This window comes from Pagrus major, chromosome 22 (assembly GCF_040436345.1).
Source record: "Pagrus major chromosome 22, Pma_NU_1.0".
NCBI lineage: Eukaryota > Metazoa > Chordata > Actinopteri > Spariformes > Sparidae > Pagrus > Pagrus major.
This window is the reverse complement of record NC_133236.1, coordinates 4,077,368-4,098,583: the sequence shown is the minus strand read 5'-3', so window position 1 is coordinate 4,098,583 and position 21,216 is coordinate 4,077,368. Positions and strand designations below refer to the sequence as shown.

Here is a 21,216-nt window from a genome sequence, read left to right as displayed (position 1 = left end):
AAACAATGACTTGGTCTCACCTCTGCTCGCTGGTGTGTACCGATCCAGTTAAGAAGCTACAGCTAGTTTATGGCAAACTGAGTCTGGCATGGAAATTTTCCGTGCTACCATGACACTCAAGATCAGGGGTCCCCAAACTACGGCCCGTGGGCCGACTACGGCCCCCCACCCCCCCACCCCCCTGACCGGCCCCCCCACCCCCCACCCCCCCACCATTTGAACCGGCCCTATGAGGCAATCCCCAAAAGTGGTTATGGCATACTTTTTAAAATTGCTTTTTGGCAAATGATAATATGTCTGCACCTTGTATTGTGTTGAATTTATTAATTAAAATTGATACTTAGTTATAAAAATGAACTATTCATACTTTCCGAATTTTCGCGAGATCAGGCAGCGCATGCGCAGAGAACTGTCAGTGTTCAGCAAAATGGCTAGTGGTAAACGAAAAGTAGACAGAGAGTGCAGAGTTTTTAAAGAACAGTGGACCAGCAATTATTTTTTCATTCAGTGTAAGGACCGTGCAGTTTGTCTTGTATGCAAAGAAAGTGTGTCGGTATTCAAAGAATACAATCTGCGTCGTCACTATGAAAGCCGACATAAAGAGTATGCTAGTTTGCAAGGGCAGCCAAGAGAAGACCGGATTCGGAGGATGAAAGGCGGACTGGCTGCACAACAGAACGTATTCCTTCGCCAAACCCAGATCAACCAGGCTGCTGTCCGAGCTAGTTATAAGGTAGCTCACCTACTAGCTACCCACGGAAAGCCATTTACTGATGGGGACTTTGTTAAAGAATGCATGCTTGCTGTGGCCGAAGAGGTGTGTCCCGACAATAAGGATGCGCTCAACGCGGTGAGTCTTTCCGCAAATACTATGACCAGGCGAACAGAAGATTTGGGGGACAACGTATATGACCAGCTGCATGAGAAAGCGTCAGAATTAGATTTTTTTGCTTTGGCCATCGACGAGAGTAATGACGTGCAGGACACAGCACAACTTCTAATTTTTATTCGAGGCGTTAGCGCGAGCTTCGAAGTGTCTGAGGAGCTGGCATCACTAAAAAGTCTCAAAGGAACAACGACAGGAGAGGATATTTATGTCCAAGTGAGCAGAACGATGGATGACCTCAATCTACACTGGTCTAAATTGGCCAGCATCACCACTGATGGCGCACCTAGCATGGTTGGTACAACGAGGGGGCTAGTAGGGCGCTTGAACAGCGTATTCAAGGAACGAGGTCTCACCCCCCCACTACAAGTCCACTGTCTAATTCACCAGCAAGCACTATGCTGCAAAGTTCTGAGGTGGGCGTCTGTCATGAAAGTGGTTGTGCACTGTGTCAACTACATCCGGAAAAATGCGCTGAAACACAGACAGTTCCAGGCCTTTCTCTCCGAACTTGAGTCTGCTTACGGAGATGTTCTGTACTACACAGAAATCCGATGGTTAAGTCGAGGCAGAGTGTTGCGCCGTTTCTACGACCTGCTACCTGAAATCAACACCTTCCTCCAGTCTAAAGGTGAAATGGTACAAGAGCTGACCGATCAGGAATGGAAATGGCATCTCGCATTTTTAACTGATGTGACCGAGATGCTGAACCACCTTAACGTGCAGCTCCAAGGCAAAGGGAAGCTAATTAGTGACATGTATTCCCCCATCAAAGCATTCGAGGTCAAACTAGTGCTGCTTGTGCAACAGGTCCAAAAGTTGGACTTCACGCATCTCCCTGCCACCCAAAGCTTCTGCGCTGAGAAACCAGCTTTCCCGTTCCCAGTCGAAAAGTGCAAGGATGCGCTGGAAATGCTGCAGGGAGAGTTCAGAGCGCGGTTCTGCGAGCTTCATGTCAACGGTAAAGGAATACGCTTGTTCCAGAACCCTTTTACTGCCGACATAAATGATGTCCTTCCCTCTCTTCAGTTTGAACTAGCCGAGTTGCAGAATTGTGATATCCTTAAAGACGCGTGACCGTCTTATTGAGTTCTATGGAGCGCTCCCTGAGGAAAACTACCCAAACATCAAACAACATGCAATGAAGATGTCCACGGTTTTTGGCAGCACCTACATCTGTGAGCAAACCTTTTCCCATATGAAGCAAACAAAGAATCCAACAAGGAGCAGACTCACAGATGAACACTTGCATCAGACCTTGAGACTGGCTACCACTAGACTGCAACCAGACATTGAACTTCTCACCAGTCAGAAGCAAGCACACAGCTCACACTGATAAGGTAAGCACACTGATTTTGATAATTACTGATTTTAATTTGAATAAATAATACATATGAAATAAGAATGCTACATATTTTGTAAAATTCTGTCAGAGAAAAACTGATAGCAGTATGTCTTGTCTTTTACTGAATATGGTGCTTCTTGTGCTCATGCCAGGGCTCCAGAAGGCAGAAGGAGTGAGAGGAGACTGCTGTTGCTGACTCCTTTCCAAAGACAGCACAATTCATTAAGTACAAATCCAGCTCACCTATAGGCTACTACTGATTTTGATTCCCATTATTCTGTATTATTGTTGTCCTTTAGTTTTGACTTGTGAATGGCCTACTGCTCATTTAATTTTCACCTTGACTTAAAAAAATGTTTACAGAACATATTCACCTGGATAGGCATAAGAGCTGGCTATCTATCATTCATATTATGATTTCACTGTTTTGTACATTCATTTTATAGGCCTCTTTATTTGACCTAGTGCTGCACAGTTATTATTGTTAATATTAATAATATCAATAGGCCTACCTACAAAATATAATTTTTTCACTCACCTTTGCCAGTGTCAATCACCTCAACTAGGCAGCTGTTTCTTACCTTTGATGTTATTTTTATTTAAAAATAAAATAAATGGAATATCTGTGGTATTTCAAATTAAAACAATGTGTGAAGACTTGATTACTAGTGGGTTGCAAAAGTAGTAAAGATATGTGCCAGGAATCAAGTGTTGATATAGTAGTGTGCATGGCTGTGCCAGGCTAGTAATCTGTACTAGGCTACACAATGAGGCCTGCTGATGATGATTTTTGTCTGGGTCATACAATTCTATGTAAGCCGACCCGATCCCGGCCCCCCATCACAGTCAGGAACGACAATGTGGCCCCCAGAGAAAAAAGTTTGGGGACCCCTGCTCAAGATGTTTCATAAAATCTCAAGAGTGATTCGATTTGATGATAAAGACACAAGAGAAGATCGCCGTGCACGAGACAAACTTGCTCCCATTCGAGACGTATGGGACAAGTGGGTGTCTCTCTTGACGTTGATGTACGATCCATACACTGATGTGACTGTGGATGAGCGCCTGGTCGCCCTTCAGAGGTCGTTGTCCATTCAAACAGTACATCCCGAGTAAACCAGGGAAATATGGGATAAAAATATGGGCAGCATGCCATGCCAGGTACAGCTATGCATGGAACATGCAGGTATTTGCTGGCAAACCTACTGGTGCGCAATCAGAAATCAGGGCATGCGAATTGTCCTTAACATGACAGAAGGGCTCCAGGGGAAAACAATCACCTGTGACAACTTCTTTACTTCACATGTCCTTGGCCTGCAGCTGCTGAAAAGAAAGCTGTACATGTTGGGAACAGTACTGAGGAATAAGCCCAAGCTACCCCCTGCACTGGTGTCAAAAACGGACAGGGCTCGGTTCTCATCGAAGTTTGCCTTCACCGAGACCCATGCTCTGGTGTCCTATCGCCCCAAAAAACAGAAAAATGTTCTTCTGATGAGCACTCTGCTTCGGGATGCTGCTGTGAGCAACAGGGATGACAAAAGGCCAAAAATCATCGAAGATTACAATCACAACAAAGGGAGTGTCGATAACCTTGACAAGGTAATGCACATTTATTATTCATAATATTTATATTATATATAGAAAGGAATAATGCATTGAATTTGTGTGTAGGGAAATAAACTTCCTTTCCTGAATATTTTTTGGTTTGTTTCAGGTTACCAGTATGTATACGTGCACAAGATTGACAGCCCGTTGGCCCCTCGTTGTCTTCTACAACATTCTTGACGTGTCTGCATACAACAGGAGGAGACTGCTCTTGGAGGAGCTCGGGCGACAGCTGGTGATACCTCACATCATGCGAGGCAAGGTGAGCATTAAGCTACATTTCTGTTGCTCTTTCTTCTCCCTATTCTGAAAAGTTAATTTTGAAAAGTTAAATGTTTTGGAAATGAATGTTTATGTTTTATATGTCAGGTAATGAGTTGGAATAAAGTTGACTAAAAAGTTGAAACACAGAGGTGGGTGATAATTTATACTTTGTTTTATAAACAGTCAAACCAGACGGGGTCAATTTTGACCCCAGAGGACAGCAGGTGTGATTATGTGCTGCCATTAAAAAAAATTCAAATGATTCAAAAATGGAATCCTCACTAAACTTTGACATATACCACTCTGTGATAAGTCAAATAGTCAAAATGATATAAAGTCAAAATAATTGTTTCATTTTATTTTCACTCAAAAACATGGTATACTTTTATGTAAACAAGGTATATTGGCCCTAAATACCTTAAAAAGTTAGTCTTTAATTAGATAATTTCATAAATACATAAATTCATACTTTCTTCAAAAACCTACATTCAGATTATTTCATGTACAAAAAAGTTTAAATCTGTAGGGGAACTATAGTATTGCTTCCTAACGTAGAAAGGGGGCGGGACCATTGAAACACAAGAGTAGAGGGATATAAAATGATACGCTCAGGAGAAGGAGCTCACCTTTGCTCAGACCACTGAAAGGGAACCATCTCTCCACAAGTCAGTCAGACAGTTAGCATTTGTTTGCAGGCCTGAAGAAAACCCAGACAGGGTCGAAACAATGCCCCAGGCACTCGTATTTTTTGTTTAAAACATTTAAAAACAATTTCATTTCTTTAGTTTATATCAAAATTTGAGTTTAAAAATATTAATTCAGATAAAACAGTTCATTTCATAAATGAATAACAAACATCTACGTTATTACATATATACCAAAAGGCTACACCAGAATTAAAAAACAATTGAAAAATATTTACCCACAAGGATGGGAAATTTTGATGGAGGGTGGACTGTGGTCCGATACAGCAAGAGACGCCGATGCACCAACCAACCCTATTGGAACTATTGGGACCGGGGGGTCGAGTACGACCGGGGGAACGACTGTGCACCACCTGTCCCCTTCAGGGGGCAGGCTCAGTTCCCTCAGCCTAACCCTATCTAATTTATTTTGAAAGTATGGTTTCACATAGACAGGACATGGAGCTCGGTGGGATGGTTATTTGGCCGGATTTCCCCCTCACGGTCCTTGGACCTGGCATGCTTTGACTTATTACACCATTTTATCGCACTGGTTTTGTGTGCCTACCTGTTTTATTCGATAATTATTTGCATTCTTATTCATTAACCCTTTCTCATCTCAGGGGGCTGCAACCCACGCCATCCCCCACCCTACCGATGCTCCATTCCTCTTTTTACAGATATTTTATATGAATTCTTATTTAACAAATGAATAGAAAACCCCCCCACTCCTATTACCCCTTTCCCCCTCTCTTTTTCTGTTTCCTCCACTTTAATCCGGCAATCATTTTACATGCCCCCACAGATTTAATGGCATCATCCCTTGATGGTGCAAGACATAACTTTCCACCTATCACACAGGGGGACCCGGGTTCACGTCCATCACTCAACCATGTATATAATCCTTACTGTATTTATATATTGCTCCTCCTGACCAGCACAAGGAGGAACACTCTTCCCAGAACGACACCCGGGTTCGAGTCCCACATCAACCTTCTGAGCACTCCTCCTTATGCTCACATTGACACACACCCACGCATTATAGCTGAGTGGACGGGGCTTCGCTCTTCCCTGCTGCCCGTGCAAACAAACCTCCCCAGGTAACTTAACAACACTATTTCCTCTACCTAACCCTAACCCCGCTTCCATGGAAAGACTATTGCCCTAATTATTAACTCTGCCAAGGAGGTTATGTTTTTGCCAGCATTTGTTTGTTTGTCTGTCTGACTGTTAGCAAGATTACTCAAAAAGTTATGGATGGATTTTGGTGAAATTTTCAGGACTGGTAGGTTATGTCCCAAGAAACAATCCATTACATTTTGGTGAAGAAGAGCATGGTTCACCAGTGAGTACACATTCACACAAACACCAAATTTCTGAGTAAAGCAGTCATACTTAACACAGTATAAGATGATAAACCTTCAACTTAAATCCATTCATACCGTTCAGATTGAAGCTGGGTCAACATTTACTGCATGCGAGGAGGAGTCAGAGTGTGAGGGTGCTGAGGTAAAATGCCACACAAGCAATTTTAGTGACTTTAGTATTTAACATGCACAAATTAAAATTGATGTGACATATACAGTAGTCCTTAAATATACAACAGAATGTGATTATATACTAAATCAAATGTCTGTCAGGCCTGGGCTAGGAAGGAGGACTCAGGAGCAGAATTAGGACAATTAGAGCAGGCTTTTATTGAGAAATTTGTTTTCTTCACTTGAACTCTTGAGCAAGGTGACAAACAAATACGCTATAAAGCACAATATCTAATCTGCTGGCTAAAAAAAACAAGCAACAGCACTACAACAAAATGAGGCAAAACAACCTCAAAGAAAAAGGAATAAGGGAACCGAAAATCACTCCTGAGGAGGCAAATAAAAGGACTAAGAACTAAACTACTCTGGCTCACTGGCTATGAAAACTTATAACAAAAAATCACTCCAATCGGAGGAAGAAGAAAAGGCTATAAACATAAACTACTCTCTCGACTGACTATGAAAAACAATGAAACAAATGAGGCACTCCACTGGAGGCAAACAAATGGCTATAAACTAGACCTGGAATTCACTGAGAAAAATTACAAACAAAAAGTCACTCACTTAAGAAGATCAAGAACAGAAATACAAACTTTGACTCTTGGCGTGATCAAGGCTGTGAATGAGGGCTGGGGTGCGTGACGAATACAACACTCTGGTACAGAACAAAGGGAGACGCAGACTATAAGACACATCAGGTGAGGGAACACAGGTGGAAACAATTAGGGATTAGAGGAGACATCAGACTGGTGGCACATGAGGAAGGGCAAGTGACCTGAAACGAGAGGAGAGTTACTTTTCAAAATAAAACAGGAAGTTCACGAGACACAAAACCCAGGACAGGACATTCCTCACCATGGTGTGACAATGTCCAAATTCTTAACAACTATATTCTGATTTACTGTGACATGGTAGAGTCAGCCAGATTGCTGCAATTGTAGTTCATTGAAGGAGGAGGAGGCTCACAGTTCCAGCAGTTCAGAGGACTTGCCAACATTGGCACCACTGCCTGTGAGTGAAACACACAAATTTATACAATGTCTTTAGCACAGCGATCATGGCTAGAAGTACTACAGATAAATAAATAATCCTTGTAGTGATTGTTATATAACAGTATTTTCTTTCTTTTCTCACACATAACATGTAATTATCCACAAAGGGAAAACGCAGAAGACTGACCTATCCGCCGGAGTTTGACAAGTTACTGCGACACCTGTTTGGGAAAGAACTGAAGTGCAAGGACCTCAGTTGCCAACGGGTAAGTTTTGTTGTTGTATGCTTTAACAACACTGTCTTGCTGCTTTGAAAATGTGTCCCTTCCATTTTATTTACTTTCCACTGTAAAAAAGAAAACTGCCCTCTGAGCTTCGAGGCCTTGGCAGGATTACCTTCAAAACAATGCACATGACAGTGTTTATTTTCCCCCTTTTGTTTGTCCACCTTTTGGATCAAAGAAGATCTAAAGGAGTTTGCGGAGCTGGTTACAGCGGCAAAGGAGCTAAATCTGACATTGGACAACATCCGTGGAAGGCTGAGGAAACTGTTTGTATTTGCCAGACTTCTACCAGAAGGACAGCTGGAATTGAGGTACGTTGGGGAAAAAATGGCATAGCGTAATGCAATAAGCTCACATTACCAATTTTACTTTAAATTGCAAGGTGTAACCCTAACCCTAATCAGTCCCAATGTAGCATTCCTACTCATTGAAAATATTGCACAGAAATCACTACTGTAATTACAAGGATAACTCATATTCCAAAAGTGAAATCTTAGATGCTAACTCTAATTAAAAATGGGTGAATTTTGCTAATTAGCGATCAGCATTCCCAACAAGCGATCCTCCATGCCAAACTACTTCAAAAAAGAGACTTGAGTGACTACTGACAACACTCCCAGAATGCTTCTCGGTACACTATTGGGGAATGTAAACTCTTTCAGACATCAAAGGGTCACAGCCTTCAAAGGAGAATATAATAATCTCTCATTGAGGCATTGGCAGCCATTCAAATAAAAGATGATGATAAAAGCTTTCAAAAACTGTAATCACAGGCCTGATAGGTTGCCCATTAAGTAATCAGAAAGTGGCTGGTTTAGGATATAAATTCAGGAAGGGAGGCCAAGATGGCGGCGCTCTAGTAAGACGTGTTTTTCAAGCTCTCTCAGGTAATTTAGGAGGTTTGTGGTTAAACAACCAATGTGAAGTTTAAGATGCGCATTGGCCAACGCACAAGTAACTACTTTACACATTAAACTGAAATTAAGTCGAATGGGGAAAAAGGAAAGGCAGGAAAATATCGTTCACAACCACAGAGATGGAGGAAGCTAACGGCGACATACTTGGTACATCAAACGAGGCCGAGGCTAGCAACAAGCTAGTCTCCATCAAGGATTTGAAGGTTCCTAGTGGACATGAGTTAATGGAGGACAGTAACTGGTTTGAGGCTAACCAAGACCCTCAACATATCTGCCTCGCTGTCCCACTTCCAGACACTCCGATTAAACCTCCACCAAAGAAGATAAAGACAGGTGGCGGAGAGAACGCGGAAATACTGGAAGCAATTCGCGTGCTCTCTGGAAAGCATGATGAGACTTTACGTACTGTCTCCGCCATAAAGACAACAACGGAGTTAACTTTGAAGCACCTGGAGAAATTATCCGCAACCGTCCAGCAACTCACTCTCGACGTTAACCAACAAAAACAAACAGTGGACGGCTTGAAAAACGTGGTTAAAAAACTGCAAACTGAGAACAAAACACTGAAAGCGCACATCGCGGAGTGCCAGCGGTACAGCCGGAGATGGTCCCTGAAGGTGCACGGTGTGAAAGAGGAGGAGGGAGAGGACATACGGCACAAGATTATCAACATCCTGGGCAATACGGCTCCCCAAATCCACAACAATCTGGAAGAGGGCCTGGACATCGTACATCGCGTTGGGCAGCGGCGGCAGACAGATGGAGTAGATCGACCATCATCCTATTTGCATTGAGATGTCTTCGGGACGCGATATGGAGAGAGGCGAAAGGCTCCAAGTTTCTGCTCGACAAAAAACTGAGAATCTCCGAAGCACTGTCTCCAGAAGACAAGGCAGCGAGAGAGAAACTGTGGCCCCTGGTTAAGAACGCAAGAGAGGAGGGGAAGAAAGCCTCCTTCTGCGGCCCGTTATTTTTCTGTCTTATGGATTTTAAGTTTAACTCTCTTAATGTCATGTCGTTAAATGTCAGGGGTATTAGGGACATTACTAAGAGGAAAGCGATTTTTTTGCTTTGCAGGAGAAATGAGGCTGACTTAATTTTACTTCAAGAAACACATTCTTGTGAGTCAGATACAAAGTTTTGGAAAATACAATGGGGTAACGTAGTTCACTTTAGTCATGGCACTAATCACTCAGCTGGGGTGCCAATTTTTCTACACAAGTTTAAAGGGGATGTTCTTGAAACAGTGCCTTCTGATAATGGTAGATGGATTGCACTAATAATTAAACAAGACAATGCTCTCTTCATCGTTTGCAATATATATGGGTTTAATTCTCATGCTTCCAACAAGATTTTATTTAATGAAATAATAGCAAAACTGACAGAATTCCACAGGAAATACAATGGATCACATATAATTTTGTGTGGTGACTTTAATGAATGTCCAGATATGACAGATACCCTCCTAGATTAAATCAAACTTCTCAGAATAATAACCTCATTTCATTACTTTGTTCCAACCTCTCCTTGACTGATGCGTGGCGTTTTTTTTAATCCCTCTACAAAAGATTTCACCTGGTGTAATAGAGGACTATCCTTAAAATCTAGAATTGACTTATTTCTAATTTCATCTTCTTCCCTTCAATATGTAAAAGATGTTAGCCATCTATATGCCCCCTTATCGGATCATAAGCAAATCATTCTGAAGCTAGCCTCTAATCAGGAAACCTTTGGTATGCGAGGTTATTGGAAATTCAATAATTCTCTTCTAAAAGATGTCTTTCAATAATGCCGTTAAAAAACTTACAAGATACTCTTAGTGATGGCCTTAATGATAATTATAGGAAAAAATGGGAGTTCTTCAAATATAAAGTTAGGTATATTGCTATCAAAAGAAGTAAAGAATTAAAGAATGAAAAACACAAGCTAGAAACAGATCTGACGTACAATCTTAGCCTTTTACTCAATAAAGAACACATTTCTTTGGAAGAAGAGCTCGAAGTAAAGAACATCCAGTTACAACTGGATCAATTTTATCTAGATTTGGCAAAAGGTGCATTTGTTAGATCGAGGGCTAAATGGCTAGAGGAAGGAGAAAGGAATAATTACTTTTTTGCTCTAGAAAAAAGAAATGTGAAAAGAAAATCATTAACTGCCCTTAATATTAACCCTCGAAAGATCCGAATTTGATAAGTGAGTTTGTTTCTGATTTTTACGGAAAACTGCATAATTCTAACTTTAATGCAAAGGATTGTGCATGTTTTCTAGGAAAAATTCAGACTAATATTCCCTTAATTACTGAAGATTTCAAATCTATATGTGACTCTGACCTGTCAACTATTGAACTCAAAAATGCATTATTCTCAATGAAGAAAGGAAAGTCACCAGGTATTGACGGCTTATCTGTCGAATTCTATACTCACTTTTGGGAATCTATTCAAAACTCATTATTATTTATGTACAAGGAATGCATCAGTCAAGGAGAGATGATGGCTACAATGAAGCAGGGTATTATATCTCTTATTCCCAAGCCGGATAAAGACCCCATAATAATAGAGAATTGGCATCCTATTACTCTCCTAACAATTGATTATAAAATATTGGCCTTAGTGTATGCCAACAGGTTAAAAGTAGGGCTAGACATGATTATTGCAGAAACTCAAACAGGTTTTATGAAAAATCAACATATTAGCAGTAACATTAGACTCATTTTAAATTTATTAGACTATGCTAATGAAGTTAATGAAATTAAAAATCTCCCAACTGGCAGATGACACTACACTTTTTTTGAAAGACAAGAATCAACTCTCTAATGCTATTACTCTAATTAACCAATTTTCTAACGCCTCAGGTCTAAAACTTAATATGTCCAAATGTGAAATTTTGTCTTTGCATAATTCCAGTGATTCTACAATTGAAAATATCCCAGTAAAGACTTCTGTTAAATATTTAGGAATATTCATAACTAAAGATCTTACAGCTAGGCAACATTTAAATTTCTCAAACAGACTAAAAAAAACCAAATCTATTTTTAACATTTGGCTTCAAAGGGACTTGTCTGTTCTAGGTAGAGTTCTTCTCTCTTAAGCAGAAGGCTTGTCTCACTTCGTATATCCAGCATTATCCCTATTATTGCTAAGTTTATAGATGTTGATGATTCCTGTACTTTTTGTAATCATAATACAGAAACAATTTCACATCTGTTTTTTTATTGTGATATGTCTAAAAGGTTTTGGAGTGATCTTGAATCTCATTTTTCTGATGCTGCTAACTGTCTACTCTCTTACCCTCAAGGATGTTATTTGCTACTATGTTAACCCAGAAGATAATGCTTTTGAACACTTGATGAACTGTTATCCTATATGCAAAATGTTTTATTCACAAACAAAAATTTGCAAAATCCTTACCTAAATTTGCTCCTTTTCTCCTGGAACTGAGCTCTTTGCTCAAATCTCTAATTTTGATAAATAACAAAAAAAGTAATACCTTACCGAGTCATTATGAAAAGTTTTTCCCTGAAGCCCCTGCTTGAACCATGTATTTATTTATTTTTGTATTTATTTTTATATTTGTACTCTGTTTTATTTATTGTTTATGTCCCCAATGTGCTGTTTGTTATTGTGTACCTTGCTGTTTTGTACATTCAAATTGTTCGATAAAATTGTTTAAATTAAAAATAAATAAATAAATTCAGGAAGTGTCTTGTTCACTGTAGACAGGCCACCAGGATTCACGTCAGAAAACAGTAAGATGAAATGATACAGATAAAATCCCAATTAGTGCTGCTTTCAATTTTTGGATTTAAATCGAAAACACAAATTACCGGGGTAAAATGAAAAGCAGTGATTGTTCCAATATTGGCATTATAGCCGCCAATGAAAGGACCCATATATTCCAAATATTGAATAGAAATCTCTAATGACATATTAATTATTATTGTTATAAAATATGGTATTTTCTCTATTTCAAGGACCGTGTTGGAATGTCTTTCTCACGACCCAATTCGCTACTTAGGGATGCAAGTACGGACTGTGAAGTGAATTTTGTGTTAAATGGTTTGCAACATGTAGCGTGTTGTCGGCTTTGCTGCATATGTACACGGTAGCACTGTTGGTAAAATTCACAAATGTATTTCCAGCAATCTTCAGATGAAGATGAAGATTCAGGACATTAAGAAGGGAGAGGAGGAGCTAGGCTCACAGTTGACTACACATGATATAATGCGCATGCACACACACACAACCTTAATTTTTTTTTTTTTTTTTAAAGTACTTTATTAAAAGTCTGAATAAAGCAGGAAGAGTAAACAGAAGATGTGTAACTATTGACTGTTTAAATATTTTCTTTTTGTATTGCAAGGAGCCTGGTGAGGACAAAGAGCCTGTAAAGGGCGAGTGGACCGTCCAAGTACCTGGTATGTAACATTCCCCAAATGCCGTTTTGCTTCCTAGTGATTCCAGAGATGGAGACATATTACAAAAGCCTATCCAGCTCCCTAACCCACTCCAAAATGGAGATAGTAGTGTCTAATTTATTTGATTATTTTGTTACATGTAGTCTCTGCTTATATTCAGATGCCACAAACAACGATGCAAAGAACCTGGGCAGCAAGAGTCCTTGGCAGGGTGGCTGCCCCGCAAATCCCAGACACCCTTCATTGCCTTGTAAGACCAACATGTTCTTCATTTTCTTGTTAAAGTGTGCTGCATTTTAGACTCATGACATCAGTTGAAACTTAAACACTCTACATTCTCTTCCAGCCCACTGGTGATGTGCCTCCACCTCAAGCACAGGTTGTGGTTGTAAGGACTGGGGTGAGGGTAATACACAACAGCGTTCATGACTGTAGAGTCATACCGCTAGCTCTACGTAAGTATGTAGGGAGCAACCTTCTATTCGAATATTAGAAAGAGTATGGCCTTGACCTGCTTTATATGGAAAATGCCCCAAGATTAATGAAGAACTTACGTTATGGTTTGGCACTATAAACATCAAATAGACTTGACAATGTCCTTTGACTTTAAAGACACCCTTGAGAGAGACAAGAGCAGGGAGGCACTCGAGCGTGTGTATGGTTTACTGAGTGGGTATATTGCATGTATCAATGGCCACAGGAAGGTGGTCATCACCAACCTTGCGGTGGAGGAGTTTGCCCAGGCAGAGGAGGATGAGTTGGAACGGAGGATAACTCGAGTAAGAGGATGCACCAAATTACAGCACATAGTGTAGAGTACTTCCCTTTCCACATATTGAATGTCAACTGTCAATGAATTCCAATATATCCTCTAAATTCCTTTATATTCCATGTATGGGTCACAATTTGCTATGCTTCCAAATACAGCATGAAAGTGCTCTACTTTCCACATAATGAAAACTGCTAATTAATCCAAACTTAGCCTCTAACTTCCTTTACATTCCGGATATGGGCAATGATTTGCTATTATTCCACATTTCCACTACATGTCGGGGCTTGCTTGCTTGTTTCCTTCACAGGTTAAAGACCACAAAACCAAAGAGCTTTGGTCATGCCCTGATTCCACTTACGAAGAGATAGTACATGTGGTTTTACCGACTAATGTACAACCTACACAACTACCTAACCGGCAACTCTGAACTGGTATTTTCCAACAACAACGGTGGCCCATATCATGAAATACTCACTGCTTTTCAGAACTGCTGGGAGTCATTTGGCCTTCCAGGGAGGCCAATGCTCTCCCTGCTTTGCAGCGGCATCAGCATCAGCACGTGCAAGACATTTTTGTCAGATATTAATGACAAGTGTGCACAATTGTAATTGTGCACAACTATTAATGTATTTGTAATTGTTTCATTTTCTGTAGGTTGGGCGAAGTTTGGAGGAGAGCAAGAAGGGAAACATCCACAGGCTGATGTGCCACTCAACAGCCACAGCAGAGAAATCCTATGAGGCTGACCTGGGCTTTGGCGAAGCTTTCCAGATGCGTGAAGACACAGCCAATCGCGCTTGCAAAGACAAACAAAAACAGGTGCAAGATCTACACCAACATGCAGGGTGAGAGCACAAAAAGAGTTGACAAGGACAACAGTTTTTCCATGACTTAAGAGGGAGCAGACAAGGGCAAGAAATGTGTTGCGAAGGAGACAGGACACAAGGAGGGCACAATGCAGTGTGACAGTGACGCAGGAACAAGCAAGAGCATAACACAGGGCAAAGGAAAGAAGATGACGAAGAGACATATACGAGACAGTGGCAGCAGCAAAAGCTCAGAAGGAGGCAGCAGCCAAAAGTAAAAAAAATGATGACAAAGAGGCTTAGAAAAGACAGAGACAATGACCCCAAGAGACCAGCTGACAATGTGGTAGAGGTTGGCTCATCTTCAGAGGAAGAGGAGGATGTAACAAAGACAACAGGGGCACCGGTTTGGGAAGATGCTGTAAGAAAGACAGTGAAACTGCACAAGGCCAAGAAACGTCCCAAGCTGTCTTGCACCCCAGTGAAGTCTACTGGGAAACATAACGAGGCCAAAAAAATTACCAGGCTTTCCTGCTCCCCAGTGAAGTCTCCTAGGGCGAGAAACAAAAGCCCAAGAGCAAAGTACATTTACCTCCAAAAGAAGGTAAATGACTCTCCTCTCAAGAAACTCATCAGCTCTAGACGGCTTTGCCCACAAATGTGCCAGGTAGTGGTAAGGTTGGATACCAAGGCTTTGGAGGACCTGAAGAGGCAGAGAGCAGTAAGAGCTAGAAAAGGTCTTTATCTCCAGGAACTTCAGGGGGCACCTTCTGGATCTCCTCCTTGGTCTGCTGCCTGTGCTGCAACACCTTCTGGACCTCTTTAAGGAACTTTAAAAATGAAAGGACAAAAAAAATGTCAACAGTTCAATTGTTGCAGTGATTGTACAAAAAAACTTAAAATCACAACAGTTTTTGTTACAGTGACATTAAAGTGAGAAGTGATTGTAAAAAAAAGAACTGAAAATCACAACAGTTTTTGTTAAAGATTGTATTTGAGTTTTATTTTAATACATTTTTAAAAAAGATTAAAAATTATTTTAGTTAAAAATGTAAAGACGTTATTTTACTTTAAATTAATTCAAAACCTTTTTTTCTATTAATGTTCATATGTTCAAATAAAGACTTCTGGAAAGTCAGTGTTTGACAGAAGTATTTCTTCTACAGGGATTAGCTGAAAGCATTGATAACCATTCCAAAATGTGTATTTTTATTTTCTAAACTGCAGTATCACCACAAAACATACTCTCGACTGGACCTTTTTTTTAATGCTGAAGCATCATCTTTCCTCTGTGGTTTCCTGTGATATAGGATCCATCCTTATATCGGACCACTCACCAGTCTATCTTCAGCTATCTATCCCCCAACAAACAAGAACTGGAAGTTTAACTCTTCACTTCTCACAAATGTTGAAGCTTGTAACAAAATAAGACTATGGCTTGACCAATACAGGCAAGATAATGCAGCTTCCCCTGTCACTTCTGTGGTAATATGGGATGCAGCCAAAGCCGTGATTAGAGGGCAGTTGATGTCATACACATCTGCAAGAAAGAAAAATATTACCAAACAAACTGAACTACTTACAAAGGAGCTTGTCAACTTGGAGACACTTCAGTCACCCACAGATGAAAACTTGAAGAAGCTTAATGACGTCAGAAACCGTCTCAACCTTACTCAAACCGAACATATAAAAAAACTCCTGTTCTTTACTAAACAGCAATATCATGAGTATGAAAATAAACCTAGCAGACTCTTAGCGTACCAGCTTAAAAAAGAAAGCGCCAACCGCATACGCAATGCAAAGGGACAGCTAAAATATGACTTGCAGTCAATAGTCTTATTTTATAGACTTTTTTTTTCTAAGCAATTATACTCATCTGAAAACCCCTCTGATTGACATTAACCTGTTTTTAGAAAATGTATCTCTCCTCTCCATCTCTGAAGAAGATAAACAATACCTGAACTCTCCATTCACCTCAAAAGAAGTTCTACAGGCAATTATGTCTCTGTCTTCTGGGAAAACTCCAGGATTAGATGGATACTGTGCAGAGTTCTATAAGACCTTTTGGCCACAGATTGAACCTCTCCTTATGCCTATGGTTACAGATTTCTTTGAAAATGGGACCCTTCCCAAATCAATGAAGACAGCTGTCATATCATTGATACATAAAAAAGATAAAGACATTGCAGAATGTACATCATTTGGTCCAATTTCGTTACTACCAGCTGATTTTAAGATTATTGCTAGATTAATTGCACATAGACTAGAAGACATTCTTCCTCAGCTAATTAACCCCGACCAGGCAGGTTTTGTAAAGGCACGATATGCGACATAATATTTGAAGGCTGTTAGACATAGCGTACCACTCGACCCTTTGCAACCAACCAGCTATGATAATATCCCTTGATGCAGAAAAAGTGTTTGATAGGGTCGAGTGGTCATACTTACTTTGGGTTTTGGTGAAGTTTAATTTTGGCGATAGATGTATCAGTTGGGTCAAAGCAATGTACAGTAATCCACAAGCTCAAATATGTGTTAATGGTGCTGTCTCAGAAAAATTTAACTTAAGCAGAGGCTGTCGACAGGGATGTCCCCTATGCCCGTTTTTATTTAATTTAGCGATCGAACCCCTTGCTGAAGTCATAAGGACAAGTGAAGAAATTTCCGGTATTCAGTTTGGGACAACAGATAATAGAATATCATATGCCGATGATATCGTTCTGTACCTTGCCGATCCAGAGAGATCAGTCCCAGAAGTTAGATCTTATTGACAAGTTCGGAATATAGTTCACGCGAGTCTCCCTCACAGCGTTTGCACTACGGAAGCCGCGCCAGACAAGATCAACGAGACTCGCGATAGATACACGCCGGTATTTACATCCTGCTGTGAGTTTCAAAGTTTCAAATCACTAGTGCAGGCAGATCCCTCTTGTGTTTGTGTCAAGTTTCTTTAAGTTTTGCCATGCAATTTTCCCACTTGAAAGGGATGGAGTCATCTACTCAGAGGTTTAACTGGAATTCACTTAATGACCAGGCAGCTTTTCCTTTTCTTCCTTTTTTTTTCCTTTTTTTTTTCCAAGTGCCATTAGCCATCAGGCATTAGGTGAAAAACCTTTCAAACATAGAACACACAAAAAGAAAACATGTTTAAATTCTGTACATAATGCCAATGATATTTCAAATGACTAATAGGAAAGTATACAAAAGACCAGAAAAATACCTAAATAAATAAATATTGTGAAACCCAAAACTGTTTATATTACATTGCAAATTAAGTGCAAATAAAGTTACCCACAGCTGTCAATTGTTTTAGCATGTTGTCAGGTAAGTATGAATTTCACTTCTTTTTAATATTTATTGTTAGTCTTTTTATTTTTTAATGCATTTTAACACATTGTCTCAATTTCAAATTGTATTTTAACATGAATTACTTTTCAACCTTAATCACATTTTATGGTCAGATTTTAATAAATAAAGTGAAATTAGTCTTTACACAAGTATGAAATGCTCAAATCATGCTATACTTAAATTGCTTTTGTGATTAACACAACCCAATCAATTTTCATTTAATAATTTACCAAGTTTCAAGATCAAAGTGAAACCCTCAGATGTGCTCAATACATAAGTACCAGTTAATCTTTACATTCTATGTATGGTACATTCTCAACACATTTCATTAGACTCAGGACGTTAACAAACAATCAGCACACGTGGGCATTAAGTGTTTAATAAGCCACGCGTTACTGGGCAACCAACCCCGTGGCTAAGCTAGCGCTAACACAAACAATCAGCAATTGAACCTCCGTAGCAAGAGTCTCTGTTCACTCGTCTTACCGGCTGCCTCTCTGGTGTTTGTAGAAGCTCTCTTCTGCATGGGCTCACTGCAGGGTTCAGGCGACGAGAGAACTGTCTCCTTCCCTGTCACTGTTTGCGTGTGATTGATTGATGATGATCTGCACCTGCGATGATGTGCGCCGTTTTTTATGGTCCGGCCAGCAACTGTGCAATGGTTCCTCCTTCCGTTTTTTTGTAGTTCTTTTGCAGTTTTTTTGTAGTTCTTTTTAATTATCACTCATCATTATCACAAGTTGATCCCCCGCCCCCCTCCCCCTTACCTCTTCTGACACACACAACCTGTGTGACTCTCAGCAGCAAGTTGACGTGACAATGAGGGCGCCCCAGCGCCCACTCCACTAACTTGACATGGAAATGAGGTAGTCTAGAAAACTGGCAAGTTTTGTTTTGTCTTTTTTTTTTTTTGAGGGCGCTCGTGCGCCCTCACATAGATTGCGCCCTTGGCGGTCGCCCACATTGTCCATAGCAAAAACCGGCCCTGGTCTCGGACGCCATCAACACTCTTCACATAGATTATTGCTGTTGGAGGGTACCCCCGCGGGTCTCCAGCTGCACTTTGAGGAATAAGAAACTACACCGGACTTCTCATCAGCATGAGGGTGAGTCGATAATGACTGAATTTCGTTCTAGAGTGAACTATTCCTTTAAGGCCTGGCTAGATGTTAGAATTTCTTTATTAGCTCTTTTATCCTCTAACCCGGACTTGCCATCCTCAATCGGAAAGTCCTTGCTTACAAAATGGAAAGATCATGGTTTACACAATTTTAAAGACATATTCAATGAAGGCCGCCTTAAGTCATTTCCTTAATTAAGGTCGGAGTTTAAAATCCCTAAACAAGACTTTAATAAATATTTACAAATTTGTCACCTAGTTACTACTCTAGAAAGATCTGGACGGTTGTGTTTGGGGCTAACAAGTCTGGAAGAAATTTTGAATAGTGCTACTTCGTTGAAGGGAAAATCTCTTTGATTTACAATACTCTGCTAGACCATCATAGTTCTTCCTATACGCCACTTAGAAATATATAGCAAAAAAGTTCTGGGATGCAACCTAAGTAGAGATCAATGGGACGCTATATGTCAAAATGTATTTACATCACTGTTCTGTAATAAAATAATTGAACAGAATTATAAGTTAATGTACAGAATGTACCTTACCCCAGTTCGTTTAAACAAGATATATCCTAATTCTTCCTCTAAATGCCATCGTTGTAAAATATGTATAGGATCTGTCATTCACGTTTTCTGGGAGTGTAGACTAGGCCTGGGCGATAAACCGAAAATTTACCGATACCGAAATTTACGACGATAACCGACGTCATTTTGCCCCTGTCGGTATATTCGGTGTTTAAAAAAAAAAAGGAAAAGTCGTTTTTGTCTTGTTTGGCTGTGTGTGTCGGTAGGCTACCGGTATGTTCATGTCCCTTCAAGACGCTCGGCTGTACTAGTATACAGCGCTTGTAGTCACGTGACTCCATCCAGTCTGTTACAAGAAGGGAAAGAGACGTGAGACGGAGAAAATGGAGCACGCGGGGTCAAAAGATAAGGCGGCTGCTGCTGCGGCTGCTGTCGAATCTCTTTATAAGAGACTGTATTTTTAATACTTTGTGTTTGAAGGAAATTTAAGTTATTTTATACTTTGAACATGGATTAAAGTTCTCCGTCGCTATGACGGATTTCGGTCATTCAAACTTCACAGAGGCGACTTGTGAGATCAAAGCAGATCAGAGAGCTGTTGGCTGATTTTTATTGACAGATTGTCACACTCTACAGCCAATGGTGTCGTTAACAGCGTGTGCGCGCCTGACCAATGACAGTGTAGTGACCCACACAGGGCGGGATCTCAGCATGGAGCGGTGCTAAAGTTTAGCTGCTTAGCTAGCAAGGACTCGTCGCGCTGCTACGTTATCAGCTGAGTTTAGTCAGCACGTGAGAACCCGTCTGACACGGAGAGTCTCCTGTTGTGTGCTACATGTGTGAAATAACAACTGTAGTCTGGACTTTGTCTGCAGTGTATCAATAAGAAGCTTTTGGTTAGTTTGACTGTACAAATACTTACTTATCGTTCATCTATCGTTATCGAGGTGAGTTGCTCAATATATCGTGATATTGATTTGAGGCCATATCGCCCAGCCCTAGTGTAGACAAATAAAACGCTTCTGGTCAGAGGTACGTGAACTGACTGTTAAGGTCCTCCAAATCCCACTGGACATCTCTCCAATACGGTACCTCTTCGGAACAGAATTGGACAAGACACTAGACCCCATTTCAGCCAAACAGATTAGCATAATATCATACATAGCAAAGAAATGTATTCTGCTGTACTGGTACAAACAACAACCTCCAACCTTTGATTTGTTTATAAGAATTCTCAACGAGACATTACGATTGGAACAGCATACTTACTCCTTGAAAAATAAAGAGGATATTTTTCTGAAGACTTGGAAACCTCTTATGGACCTCTGACAACTTCTATACTGTGTACTTATTTCAATTACTGTATGTGTAATATGTTGACCACAAATGCTATAATTTTCTATATTATTTTTTTTAACTTATTCCTACTTTTCATTTATGTTTAATGATTTGCTTTTTATGTGTGTAACTTGTGTTATGTTTGTTCTATATATAAGACAATAAAAAGATAATTGGAAAACGAACTGCAGTATCACCGCAGTAGTTCTTAGGGCTGCTGTGGACTGTGCAACACGGATATGTGTGAAAAGTCCTGTGTTGATATTTTTGAAGGTAAGGGTAAACATTATGAAAATTGGATAAGCAATTCCAAAGACTTAATCAGAAATTCCAAGAATATAGTTTAACTAGACAATTCCCCGTTGGGAAATCGCGAGAGT

General features: G+C 40.2%; 1 protein-coding gene and 1 long non-coding RNA gene across 4 annotated transcripts; both read left to right on the top strand.

Annotated features, from left to right (window-relative positions):
- Positions 1-649: 649 nt before the first annotated feature.
- LOC141018413 (general transcription factor II-I repeat domain-containing protein 2-like) lies at positions 650-1,963 on the top strand. Its single transcript, XM_073493380.1, has one exon. The coding sequence runs from the start codon at positions 650-652 to the stop codon at positions 1,961-1,963; it is 1,314 nt and encodes a 437-aa protein (XP_073349481.1).
- Positions 1,964-5,718: 3,755 nt separating this feature from the next.
- On the top strand, positions 5,719-14,940 carry LOC141017636 (uncharacterized). Of its 3 annotated transcripts, XR_012180666.1 has the most exons (8): positions 5,719-6,128; positions 6,233-6,292; positions 7,481-7,579; positions 7,776-7,908; positions 13,089-13,178; positions 13,275-13,328; positions 13,541-13,707; positions 14,355-14,940. It is a non-coding gene; the product is annotated as an uncharacterized lncRNA (long non-coding RNA). The 3 variants fall into 3 exon arrangements; XR_012180667.1 differs by lacking the exon at positions 6,233-6,292 and having other exon boundaries at positions 5,719-5,883; XR_012180665.1 differs by having other exon boundaries at positions 6,233-7,579.
- Positions 14,941-21,216: the final 6,276 nt, after the last annotated feature.

Bases quoted from the DNA above. Each gene is read 5' to 3' on its own strand.
- LOC141018413 (XM_073493380.1), top strand. From the start codon at position 650: ATGAAAGGCGGACTGGCTGCACAACAGAACGTATTCCTTCGCCAAACC.